General features: G+C 40.3%; 1 protein-coding gene across 1 annotated transcript; it reads right to left on the bottom strand.

Moving 5' to 3' along the window:
• Window positions 1-2,259: 2,259 nt before the first annotated feature.
• LOC111650137 (MAM domain-containing protein 2-like) lies at window positions 2,260-13,114 on the bottom strand. Its single transcript, XM_023399946.1, has 13 exons — window positions 13,100-13,114; window positions 11,916-12,000; window positions 11,504-11,641; window positions 10,341-10,618; window positions 9,216-9,309; window positions 8,339-8,485; window positions 7,299-7,418; window positions 7,006-7,145; window positions 6,023-6,119; window positions 4,965-5,123; window positions 4,589-4,842; window positions 2,704-2,788; window positions 2,260-2,600 (listed from the first exon to the last, which is right to left on the bottom strand). The coding sequence occupies exons 1-13, from the start codon at window positions 13,112-13,114 to the stop codon at window positions 2,554-2,556; spliced, it is 1,659 nt and encodes a 552-aa protein (XP_023255714.1). The 3' UTR covers window positions 2,260-2,553.
• Between the last annotated feature and the right edge of the window lie 1,028 nt (window positions 13,115-14,142).

Here is a 14,142-nt window from a genome sequence, read left to right as displayed (position 1 = left end):
GAATGTGAGATATTTCCCACATAATACATGATGGAGGGATGTGACATTGTTTTATATCAGAGTCTTTTATATCAAGACATTTCTCAAAACCAGAATATGATCAGGGTGACTTTTGAACACTGGAAATAAATCATGTACTCATCCTGGCAGTAGCCCCCGTGGCACTCAAAATTTCCCTGGAATTTTCTAGTTCTATATATGATTGTGTTTATTGTTACTGATTAAATAAGAGAAGTACGCTGCTGAAAGTAGAGTGCTTCAGATTTTGATTTTCGCCAATTACGCTCCAATCTCCTGCAGGCCTGCTTCTGGGCCCGTGTTTCCTCAGTAAACCACGGTGCAGACCTCTTTAACCGTCTGGTTTTATTGGTGAGAGGAGCAGCTGAGTCCAAGAAGCTAGACAGAGCTGTGTTTAATTTACTAGTAAAAATTTCGACAGAGTCAGTTGCTAAAGTGAAGGGAGTGAGGGCCTCCGGTAGTTTCTCAGCAAGAGCAGCTACAGTTGCTGGACCAATGTGTCGTGTGGTAAATACATTTGAGCTAGTAATGTGAGGACAGGCTGGTGTTGTGATCAGAGATTGCAGAAGTGACGGGAGAGACAGTCAGACTAGATACTTCTATTCCATGGGATAGGATCAAGTCTAGAGTGTTGCCATTGCAGTGAGTTGGTTCAGCCACAAACTGGGTGAAACCAAGTGTCAATAATTGTTAGAAAGTCTTTACTTAGAGGATCGCATGTCTTATTCAAGTGAATATAAAGTCACCAATCATTAGAATGACATCAGTGTCAGTGACAAGACCTGAGATAAATTCACCAAATTCTTGTAAATACTGAATAAGGGCCGTGTGCTCTGTAAAGTACCATAAGATGAAATGGTTGTAGTCTGTCATCCTGGAGAGGGCTAATCTTAGCTGATGAAGAAGATTTCAGTGTAAGAGCCTCAAAAGAGTTAAAGGTCACTTCCCGTTTAGTTGTTAGCCTGAAATCTGATTTATAGATTAAAGCCACACCCCCACCTTGCTTTGTGGCTGGAGCGGCATGTGCATTAGTATAATCAGGTGTGGAAGCCTCATTAAGAGGAGGGATAACATTTGGTTTAAGCCATGGTTCACAGAGACCAATCATATCCAGCTTATGCTCAAGAATCAATTCATTTATTAATAACGCTTTACTAATGTTCAGGAAACCACATTTAAGGGTCCTGTTAAGGCTGGAGTTATCAATCAGGCTGGTCCGTAAGGCTTCTGGTAGACGAAGCCTTAGGAATAGGAATATGACATCTTTTTATCTTATTTCTAAGGAAAATTTTAGAGAGCCTGTGCACGTGACGATGTGAGAACACAGTAGTTATTTTGTTTTGGAGAAATGTGTCAGATGCTTTGTGATAGACCAGTAGTTACTGTCGATCAGTAACAAAGAAGAAACTGAATTACAGAAATGCCAGAAATAAAGTATTTCTATATAGTTTGTCTGCCAGAGAGGACTGACAAGTTCTTTGTACAACTGTAAAATATCACTAGTGTAGCATTGTCATCATCAAATGTTTTTTTATATATATTTGATATGTCAAATGTCGTGTTTTATTCACGTTGCTTGTTTAATGCTTCAGATGAAATTAATTTGTACTTTCTCAAGCAGAGCCTCAACCTGCAGTTGTCATCTGTAGGTCTCCTGCTCTGTATGCCTACGAATACTTGGATACAGTGACTGCAGCTGTGAGTTCTGACTAAAAATTCAGTTTTTTGTCTCATCTATAATAATAATAATTATCTTTGTATGTTAACATATGCTCTGTGTCATTGTAAGTGTAAGTTGGTCCAAATTTTTCAATATTCGTGTCATGACGTCTGAGTTTCAGTGATGATGCAAAACAACCTTTTTTTTCATTACACAAAATGATGAATGTTTTCTAAACACAAGCAACCATAAAATAACTTTGTTTAAATCGGCAAAATTAAAATGTCAGAAACTGCCTGATCAGCGGATAAGAAATAAGAGAATGAGTTTTCAATACTACAGTATGTACTAAAGACGCATTTTGGTTGAGTACCAAAACAAAAAGAGGTTGAACTATTCCTTTAACCGTCTTCCTCAGAGTGCACGGCAGTGTTTGCAGATTACTTCATCTAACGTATATTTCCATAGGAATGAGAAGACACTGCACTTTCTCATTTGAAGATCAGGCTAAGCTGTTTTCCCACCTGGTGAGTGAATCTGAACTCAGCAGTTAATGATGAAAAGAAAAACAGAAAGACATGTTGGATAACTGTCTCACTTTATTTGAGCGATGAGCATTAATCTAATGCATATAAATGTGAAGACAAACACAGTTTAACACTCTCTGTTGCTACAGTGCAGAGAGAAATGCTGACTATGACACAACTGATATGTGTTGCTCCATGAAAGTAGAACTACATGAAAAGTTTTACCCATAATTCATTCCTACAAGTTCAGATTGACATGTAGGAGTCAGGAGTGGACAATGCTTTGGTTTGTAATGTGCAAAAATAACAATGTTCATGCATCCTACACAGCGGCTCTCCTCTTCCCCTCTACTCAATCTCATTGGAAGTTCCCACGGTGGCCCGAATCTCGTTTTCTGCAGGAGGAAGAAAGAAATCAGGAGGCCGCTACAGATCTTAAATGACTTCCCGACTGTTTTAATATCTTTGTCGGATGTTTAATCCTCAGCCTCAGTTTACCTGGGCAAGGTCCACCTTCCAAGACAATGTCATCAATGGCGATGTCACTCCTCACTGATGAACCTCTGGTTGCTTCAAACACAATCTGGTTCAAAGAGACAAAGAGAAACAATTATAATTCAGATTCTTTTAGAAGTTGCCAGATATTTTATGGGACAGAAACACACATATTGTTAATGTCTCATATTGATCCAACAAGAAAGCAGTGGAGAGCAAACCTCTACAAAGGTCTGATAGTGACCCGAGAAAAAAGATCATTCTTCCTGTTGGCTGCATGGATGCTGTTAGAGCCATTTTTTGTATTTAATACTAATTATATTTTCGCAAATCTGTTAATTAATTGATGTAAATCCTTCTAACTTATGATTTGAATTTGAATTCTAAGTAATCATTTTGGATTTGTCATTGGATCTATGATTTATTGTGATTAATCAGGTGATGATCAGCTGTGATAGAGGGAAGGGGTGGGGCTGAGTTTTGGTCTTGTCTTAGCAAACATGTTTGAAATGTGTGAGAGAGTCTTTGACCTCACGTTAGACTAGAGATGTGTCTTGAAGTATAAATAAATCAGCTGAGAGAAGGCAACAGAATCAGAGACTGAAGCATGTGATTTGGACAGTTTTACGTGTGAGTCAAGAAGCGGAGCCCTGTCAAGGTGACAGATTAAAATAAGTAAAAGGAAGAAGTAACGACAAATGTGCAGAGCAAATACTGAATGTTTACCACTGAGAGTTCAGGAGACATCTTTATGGGAAAATTGAAAAGCTGGCCTCACTTTTGAATTGAAAAGCTCTCACAATTGTTAGCTTGCCCACTAACAATTGAAGCAGCCTTTGTTGCGGCAGCATCTTATTTAAGCCCCCAAAACAGAGTAAGACGGTGCTTTCCATTCTGCTCATTCTTCCTCCCATCCTTGCTCCTCCATCCTCCAGCAAGTGACTCAGAAATGGATCAAGGATCTGCCAAAACTGACAAAAACCCTGTACCAGCACCGAGGAGAGGAGGCTCCTGGAGGAGCTTAGAGAGAGCTATCACAGGTGTATCCTCAGCAGATGTTTTCTTTTCCAGACTGCAACATAGAAGCTTTTCAGATAGTAAAAGGCCAGATTTCTGTGGAAACTACAAACTTGACATTGAATAACAGCACCAACAGCGGCTCTATGGTTATTCATGACATTGATTCATAAGATAAAAATTCTTAAATGTGTATGTAATCCTCAGCATCAATAAATCTTAAACACTTTTACAACTTCACCTAACTCCACTAACCCTATCTCTCTTTTTTTTTTTTAATCTTTGGCTCCATGTGTATCTTGGCTCATCCAGGAAAAAGTTGGTCCAAATACTTAATACTTCAAATAGCAACCAAGTCACAATTGCTAATAGTCCTATAATATCCAGCCTGAACCAAAACAATATCACACTCACTTACTGTACCTGCAGTCGTTCACAGAGAGTTTGTGCGTTTGTGCTGTTTCTATAGATCCTGTGAAGGATCCATTTAAGCCAAATGGAAAGCATCCAATATGTCAGTCAGGCTTAGTGATGAACGCAATTCAAGTTCTTAGATTTTGAATGTCTAAAGCTGTGGTTCCTCTAAAGATAAAGACGCTCTGAGAAAAGTCAATAACTAATTTTTACGACACATTTATAGCCTGAACTGTAAATTTCCTGTGGCATTGGTCCAGGCTACGCACTTTAGTTGTAGTGTTTACCACTTAGTAGCCTGTAGCAGCCTGTGAGTTGTGACTATGTTTCAGTTTAAGCCAAACGGGGTGAGAACCACAGCTCTAGTCAAAGTCGCCCATGTCCAGCCCACAGACTTAAAATATAAAATTATCTATAATAAAAAAAACAGCTTGGAGAGATTTGGTCCCAGTCTTGCCTGATGCTGGCTGTCACACTGATACTCTACTCTGGCCCTCAGCCAGGCAATGCTCTGCTCGCCACTGCGTTGCCACAGCAACACGTCCTCTCCGTCCTTGTCGAGGTGAACGCTTAGCTGGCCCGTGCTGGAGCCGTACATATGGTAGTAGAAGCGCAGGCACTGAGGCCCCCTCGAGCCCCTCAGAGGGCGGGACAGCAGCCGGACACTCTGACCGGGCAGCATGGATGACGCCTCCATGTGCAGGTAGTATCCTGTCAATCAAAAGTCAGCAGGTTTGTCTGATTACAGTCGTCCTGTCTCAACAGCACCTCAAAGAGTTTTTGTGTATTTTTGTGTTACAGAATAAAAGGGTTGAGGTGGAGGAGACCCTCACCGAGTCCCGTGGTGTGGTCCCCTCTGGGACCTGTATAGGAGGTGGGGGTGGGTCCTCTCCTCCACTCCCAGTCACCAGCATCAGTGTCCTTGTCCTGAGTGTAACCACACAGTCCTGTTTCAAAGTCACAGTGTCCAGGCAGAGGAGACGACAGCAAACCTGTAACGGGAAAAAGAAGGTCCTTTATGTTCGGGAGGTTTTTATTGTGAAGTTGATCTTTATCCTTTGTCTTCTTCTCTCTCAACTCACTCAGAATTTAATATTAATCTGATCCCATTTTTAACTTGAAAATCTGTGGACATTTAATATCTATGTTTACTCCTGAAACTCAGATGTTTTAGTCACATTAGATAAGACTTTGAATCAACACTGTAACTTTGGAAACTAACAGTGACGCAGTGGCAGTGATCCAGGCTGATAACCTTAATACTGACAGTTTGAATCCCTCGATTAACTGGAAACATCAGATTGGGTTCATTTCTGATCAGTTTGTCCTCACCTCGTCGGTAGTGATTGGGAGTGTTGCTCAAACCACAACATCTGGATGACCTGTATTTGACCACAGAGGTCGTGCAGCCCCCCCCCCCCCCCCCCCCCCCCGTGCACGTTGGATGTTCTTTGCACAGTACAATAATTGTACCCAAACATATCACGGTACAAGTAGTTTGTAGTTGATATCACACTTGCACATTCCCTAAAAAGCTGACAGGTATCGTGCTCTAACTTTTGGCCTTCATCATTGTGTTTGTTTCTTGTGTTGCCAAGTTAATAATCCAGCCTCGATTCCCAGGAAAAGATTTAGGTTTTCTCCAGAACTCATGACTGCTATCAGCTAATCTGCATGACTGTTGATGCAAAATACACATAAAAACTGATTCTATTATAAAAATAGCAATTTAGACATTAGATTTGACCTTATTATCATTGTGCACAGTACGGGTACAAAGCCAATGACATGCAGCTAACATCTAACCAGAAAGAATTGTATTGTTTACAGTGCGGTACAAATATATGGATGACTGTCTGACGATGAAGTGAACTAATTCAGCAGTTGTTACCTGCTGTCAGCTCACAGTCCCCGAGGCTCACGCTGATGTCATCCAGAGCCACGGAGCCGCAGTCCCAAAAGCTCCTGCAGGTGCTGATGAAAACCACCTGAAGAGCAAAACAAGAAGCAGCGGCGTCCTCATCAGCTGCACCGTACCAGAGGAATTCAGCAGTTTTATGACCATTAATGGTTCACAGAGCAGCCTCAAACAGAACAGAACCAAAGCCTGAGACACTTTGTTGTGGTTGTTTCTTTCTGCTCAGATGTTTGTGTGAGACTCTGAAATCCCACATGAGGAAGGAAGGAGGTCTTGCTGAGTGTTTTAGAAAAAAAACATGAAGTTATTGTGGGGAAAGCCTTTGAGCGCTGTGGCATCAGCATAAATTAATTCTCATCACGCAGAACACATGATGGTGATACTGTGTCCTCTAACAGCAGCTGGTTAGTAAATGATGGAAGAGACTCAAACATCAGGGCACACAGCAACGTTTTTAAAGAGACGACTAGTGATTTGGTTTTTTTATTTGTTATTTCTTGCTTAGACTGTTTGTCCTTTCTGCCCTGCATTCTTTTAATTGCTTTCCTTTCCTCATCATTTTATTGATTTATCACCTTTTTATTTGAGTTGACTGAAATAGATTCAGTTTTCTTTGAAATACTTCCTTTCCCTTTTACTGTAACGGTCCCTTTATTACATTTCCTTCTTTCTTCCTTCATCTTTTTCTTTATTCATTGAATTTTTCAAATTTTTTCTTTCTCTTCCTTTACTTTTTTGTCCATTTTTGTTTTTGTCTTCTGTACATGTTTTTATTTTTTCCATCATTCATTCATTCTCTTATTTGCTCTTTCCTTCCCTCCTTCACTCCTTTCCTTTCTGTCACTCTCTTCTCTCCTTTCTTCTTTCTTTCTTCCCTCTGTTTGTTTATGCCCTTGTTTATTTTTTCACACATCCTCTTCAGTGTTACTTCAGTGTTACACTTCCTGTCCTCTGACCTTGGCAGGCTGCGATGTTTGGAAGGTGATGTCCGTTGCGATCCAGATTCCTCTGGACCTCTCCCCCTGAGTCCAGATCTTCTCCTGGCTGCTGCTTTGCTGCAGATACACAGCCAGAGCCTGGTCCGTCTGGTTGTAACCTGCAGTTGCCAGAGTTATTTGTGGTTGGTGAGTCAGTAAAATAAATCACAGCAAAGAATTCGCACATAGATTCAAACACCACCACATAGGAAAAAACTAAACAAATCTTAGTAAATATCCTTCAATCTGGAGAGTTGTGGGGTGCCGCTCACCCCTCAGAGAAAAGTAAAATCTCAGGCAGTACTTCATGTTCCCAGGGAGAGTTGGACTGATCAGGCGGCTCATGTAGCCGCTGCGCGGGCTCAGCCATGAGTGAGCCAACAGGAAAGACCCTGGAAGGAGAAGACAGCTTTTATTTTCTTGAGAAACTCTCACTTCCTTGGAATCTGCTTGCCATTAATGTTCCCATCACCACTCACGTTGGGCACTGATCTTAACTTTAACAGTTTTCAAATGTTTTCCAGCTTTGAATCCTGTTTTCTTCACCCCAGATGCGTCCTAGAGCTGCATGCATGGATTTTTTGAACACAAGGGGGCAGAAAAAAAATCAAAACGAACCAACACCATACAAAGTTGTTTTGCCTAGCATGTTAGCAAAAATTGCCTCCATACAAGTGCAGCAGACACAACATTATCATCTCATTGGAGTTGTTTTTGTGTCCACCTCATAAATATATTCCAATATTTTTGTCTTTTAGTGTCTATCAACTCCTGACAAAATTATCAGGGCACAAGCCCTTCCACCTTGTCACATTGTTTTCACATTGTCACTGGCTTAAGTTATAGAAAAAATATTGATTATAGCTGCATAAAGGGGATATTTGTTCGTTTTCTCTGCCGCCGAACATGCAGGTGCCGAAAGCAGGTGGTGGTGATTGTTGCTTGACAAGAGCCTTGGCCATCGTTGTGTTTATAATATAAAAGGCTAGAATACGCCTTCCTAGCAGCACGGCATCTTCAGGGCAGATTGGAGGCTACAGTGAATTGCTATCAGAAAACGATGAGAGAGGCCGGGGCTAGCTGGTTAGCATGCTAACATCAGTAGAAGAAAAGATGTGATGGAGAGAAGAGTTCACATTTCTGTTGCTTTCCACCTTTTGAGACAGCTGAACTCACTACATTTCTTGTAGACTGGTAAGTAAACAGCTGTTTACGCTAACGCTGGCTATGTAGCAATAGCCAAACTAACAAATAGCTCCTTTAATGCAGGTTTTAATGTTATAATATCCATTATCAGTTGTTGTTTTCCCACCTGCTCCTGTGGTGTGGTCTCCATTCCTGAATATGTTGGGCTTCACAGACACTCTCCTCCACGAAGACCCCATCACCTGGTCCTGGGTGTACTGGCACAAACCTGACTCAAAATCACAGTTGGCGATGGAGGGGTCGAAGGTCGGCTCTGTGGAGAAACGTACTGAATCAGCACTTCTGTGAGCTCTACAGCGATTTTCATGTTTTAATGACTTTGGTATCATATTGTGTTTTTATCTATTTCCACAAATACAAGCAAGCTTCACATTTGATATGGATATTTAGTGACCCCCCTGACCTCTCTACTAGCAGCTGCATACTATACATAGCCATGAAATTTAAGTTGCATATTCATCTTTAGGGATGAAACCTTTTGTTTAACCCCTTGGTGCCCATGATGTCCATATCACCACTTTTATCCACACATCATTTAAACCTCCAGGGTTTGATAAAGATTTTTAAGCTGATCATATATTCTGTGCATGTTTTTGTCCTTCCTTCTTTGCTTTATCCCTCCCTCCCCTGCATTCATTTATTCACATATTTGTTCATTTATTCCTTTGTTCTTCCTTCCATTTCTTCTTCACTCTTTCATGAATTAATTTGTTTGATCCCTCCCTCCTTCCTTTCTTTTTTCCTTCCTAACTCACTCTCTCCCTTCTGTCCTAGCTCCCCCCTTCTTTCCTTTTCTTTCCCTCAGTCACTATCTTCCACCTCCTGACTTTCTGCCCTCTGTATTTATTAATCCTCCTCAATCTGAAAATGAGGTTTAATATTTTCACTCAGAAAGTATTCTATCATAAATGTGGCTATTTGAATGGTAGCATTTAAACATGCCTGTTCAGAATTAACAATGACTGACTGTGTCTGCAGCTCACCAGTGTCTGTGCTGCAAAACTCTGGAGAAAAGGAAATATCATCAAGTGCAACTCGTCCGCCTCTTGGACTGTTAAATGCTACTTCAAAGACCACCTAAAGGGGCAGACAGACACATGGAGACAGTCGCTAATAAACAAAGCTGCATGCAATCAAGTGCACGCAGATGCATACACACATGGGAATGTAAGTATGTACAATTTTGTGGTATTAGCACTTTTCTTATTTTATCTATGTATTTGATTCATGATGTAAAACTAAGTGGATGAAAAAGCAAAAATGAATCTAGTATGGCCTCATGAACACAATTACTGCTGACTGTTTGAAGCTTTGTCTTCAGCTCTGTGTAACATCTTACCACAGTGCCAACAACCTGAAGGTCAAAACTCACAGCTGAAGTTTGTTGCACTTTTGATGATATTCGTCAAGAAACAGATAATGATCATGGTGGGTTGAGAAACACACCGAATTGCAACATCATTGTTTTTTTATCTGTTTATCTGTTCTTTTATCAGTAATCACTTCCTGTGCAACAACTTTGTATCAGCACATCATAGATCAGACTATAAAGCGTCTTCAGTTGGGATAAATGTTTTGTTAAATCCTCTAAGAGTCTAATACTATACTGGTAGAAAATCATGAGTTAAAGCAAGACTATCTATCTTTTGCCAAACAGCAGCCACTGAGGCCACAAGTGACAATTAGGGGACAGGGAAATGCCACAATGAGTTTAGCTACATTTCCCATAGTTATCTTCAATTAGTTGCTTTAAAGATGTCATCATTAGGTGATTTGACTGAGCTTACATGTAGTGTAACAGTAGCAATGGTAGAGAAGAGTCATTAAGTCAGTGAAATTAAACATCTTTCTTAAATTTCTTTATATTAGCTGACATTAGCCGTCACAAGCTACTGGTCATACCAGACCAAGTGAGGCTGTAGCAGCAAAACCCCTCAGTCTCCTGCAACTGTGAGTTCATTCTACTTCATTCCATGTTTCATTTGTAAGAGGAATACTCTGTTATGTATCGTCTCACCTCAGAATCTGTTTATGTAAACGTCATGATGTAGAACTTTAAAATAATATGTACATAAGTGTGATATACTGTAACATGTTCACATGCTCACCTGCACAGAGTATGGTGCCTTCAGGTCCACCTGCACAGGTATCCACTCTCCAAGCATCTCACTCCATTCACTCTGGTTTTCTGACCCCGCCCTCCACAGCTCCTGGTACTGGCCCAGTCGGTCCCGGGTGAAAACAGAGAACAGGTTCCCTCCCTCCTCGCTCCGCTGGTACTGAAAATTCAGGCAGCCGGACATCGGCACCGTAGTCATAGGAGACACCAGTTTGGCCACTTCTTTGAAGGTCTTGGCGTAGATGGAGTCCACGTACATGATTTGACCTGAGGGAGAGTTTAAATAAAAATCTGGTTGTAGATTATATTAAAAACTGATTTAATGAATTTCAGGTCAACAGATGTCTAGACATCAAAATCAATACTGAAAGTCTGGGTTACATATAACCATTCTTTCAACAGCATTAAAATGACTATATTTCAATCTGAAGAAGCTCCTTGTTGCATGTTTAAATGTAGATAATAAAATCTTGGTGTGGTCAGTCTTATCATGACATGTCTGAGACTTTACAGGACGTCTGTTCACCTGTGGAATCAGTTTTGTTTGTGTAATTGTGTAATATTTATACTTAAGTAAAGGATCTGAGTAGCTCTCCACGACTGAAAGTCACACAATAACACAAACAAACTAACGATCGAGGAAGCAGTGGACCAGCAACTCCCATGTTGCATGGGGTAAAATGACTGTTTTTATCAATGGAGTGTGGTGGCTTTACACAGAGTGATATAAAGGCTGTTTCTTGTTAACAAAAAGGATCATACTCTTTAACTTAACGTTGTATATCTTTAGGAATCCTATCCATAATGTTGCTAGATATTTATAACAACACCCTGAACCAGAACAGTGGCAAAAACATGGACTTTTAGTTGACAAATTGACCATTTGATTAAACTGCAGCAGCTGTGTATACCGTCCTTGCTGAATAGTGGACTGATTGATAAGGTTTTTGCCCCTATGAATCATTTACAGCCAAAACACAGGAAAACAAGGCACAGGTTAAAAATCCTGCAGTCACCCTTTGGTAGGAACAAATGGGGTAGGACTTGAGACTGAGAAGTTGTTGCCTATCCCGAGTACATCAGACTCATTTCATCCAAAATAAAAACCTGCAGGAAACATCTTTGTATGAATATAATGTAAATCTCACTCACCCGTCCTGTTGTTGTATGTGTGGTCATTTGGCATGCTGTTTTGAAGGAGCTGGGCCCCACCTCCTCCCACATACCAGTTTACATTGGCGTTCCACTGGTTACTGTATCCACACAGATGAGACTCCTCAAAATCACAGTCTGGATGCAGAAAAAAGGAGAAATCAGCTGCTGTTATGGGTGCGGGTGCAGAAGGCTCTCATGCTGTTGTAACGTTATAATGTACCAGATATGTTCATGTGTGTCTGCGTGTAAGTTTAAGGAACAGAGCACAGATGATCTTCATCCAGCCATTCATACATGTTTTTTTTTCTTTTTGTTTTAAGAAAGTGAGTGATGTACACTAATCAGCCGCAGCATTCAACTGACTGATTTCAGTGTTCTGGCTGATCAGTGGATGTGTGAGGTCACTGACCCAGGCAGTATCCAGGGCTGATGTGGATCTCAAAGATAGCCACGCTGCTTCCATCACTCTGTCCAGGTTTACCTTCGATGACAACCTAATCAAAAACACATGGTCAGTAACCACCTGAATCCAGGGATTCAGAGTTGCACGTAAATTACATCATAGACAGTGAGCTACGGTTTGTAAGGTCAGAGAGAGTGCATGCATGAAATGTAATGATATGTAATTTACTTTCAAAGCTCTTGTGAGCAGCAATAAAAGAAGAGATGACACAGAGCAGAAACATGCTTGTTATAACACAAGGTCAGGGCAAAGTACATTTGAGTCTCAGATTTCATTTGCACTTATTTAGATGAATACATGTTTTCATTAATACGTGTGTTAAAAATTGTGGACAAGAGAAAACACTGTCCGACATACATTCACTTTCTTTTAGCTCCACTTTGGTCTCCACCAACTCCTGAGAAAAATATCTCGCTCTTTAGCTATTAGATGCTCCATTTTCCTCAGCAGCTAATGCTAGTCGCTACCTGTTGTTGGGCAGGTGAAGTAGAGTGGTGTTATCAGAAATCAAGGGGAACTGAGACTGAAATATCCAGCACATGTCATAAAACCAAAATGATAAGCTAAAAGAGGCTAAAAAGCTCCGTAGCACTATGATCTTGCCATATTTCACGCTCAAAGCCATGCATCAAGCATTGATGAGATGCTTTGTACCAGATGTAGCTATAGCTACCTTCCATCCAGCCTTTCATTTTTATGTAATATAATTTTGGGAAATATATTAATTAAATTTCTTTCTAAGACTTAGATTAGAAGATTGATATCACTCTCATGTCTTTGTGTTAAAATAAGATCGTGGTTATCATAGTTAAAGGCTGAAAACAGGGGGAACAGCTAGCCTAGCTTCCCAAATTCCTAACCTCTTCCTTCAATGGACAAATAATATTTTGCCAAAACAAGAGTGTAACCATGGTCATTTCTGTGACAGTCATTTGAAACTTTAGTTAGTGAGTCATTCTCATCACAGTTAGTGCTGTGAGAATGTGTTGGAGGGTCTGAGTGAAGTAACTGTCAGAACATTTTCTCAGTGGGAAGTTTGAACCTCTGACATATTGATTTTTTTCACCTCAGTCTGGACTGAAATATGTTTATGCGCTGAGGGGCCCTCACATAGCACAGACCTGGCTTACCATCATGTAGGTCATGACCCTGTCGGAGTCAGCTCTGCCTCTGCATATAATATAAACATATGCTGTACTGTTCCCACCCAGTGTTTAGATAATGTGTGTCGGTGTAGGTGTGTGCGCTTCTCCACACACTTCATATTGGCCTCAATGTGGGCCTGCATGTGTAATGTCCTAACAACAACAGCATGAAATGTTTTCTGCTTTTTTAACAAAGAGGGTTGGAAAGTCAGCAGCAATAAATATGCATTGCTGTGACGCAGTGCACTTGCAATCTTTGATGGCATTCAATAAATAGTAAATAATTAGTAAATGAATGCGGTGCTAATTTAGTAAATCTACCAGGATCAGAGGATCGTACAGTCATGCTGCTTGTGGCCTAATTTCAGTTTGCCTCATAAAGCAGTCTGTGACAGAGTTTTCTGGTAAACAAATTGAAATGTTACTTTTTATTGAAACTATGAATATTCTGGAGGTATCAAGACTAATATTCTTTTTTTATTTTTTTATTTACACTTTTATTGTCATAACATCATGGCCTCAAAATCTCTTTGTTTTTGTTTTCTAACTGCGGCCGTTACACTCCATCATATTTAAAACTGGATTTATAGTTGTGCATGACTGTTAACTGCTACTATGTTTTTGTTCTGTGTTTTTTTTTTTTTGAATGATTCCCAACCAGGTTAGTGAGTTTTCATCCACTTTCATCTATGATGTCTGAGAAACTAACAGCCAGACTTACAGCATATTTGCTATTTATATTAATTTCCCCAGATGATTCATGCTATCTAATATTTCTGTGTCCTCCTGCCCTTTTCTGGCGATTAAGCTAAAACTTCCAATTGCATCACTTTCCATCTTGGAAAGGGTATGACCTTTTCTTCAGTGCTATCATCAGCATAAACATGACATTTTTAGCGCCACTGTTGAGGCTGTGAGAACAGTTAAACTGTCAGTATGCCGTTTGTTTCATCCAAGATTATTATATCATGGAATAAATTAAACATAAAAAACCACCAAGGACCATTAGAGGAGCTATGGACTTCAGC

This window comes from Seriola lalandi, unplaced genomic scaffold, assembly GCF_002814215.2.
Source record: "Seriola lalandi dorsalis isolate HSWRI2012SDOR001 ecotype SW California unplaced genomic scaffold, Sedor1 jcf7180002052129, whole genome shotgun sequence".
Lineage (NCBI taxonomy): Eukaryota > Metazoa > Chordata > Actinopteri > Carangiformes > Carangidae > Seriola > Seriola lalandi.
This window is presented reverse-complemented; position numbering and strand designations above follow the sequence as displayed.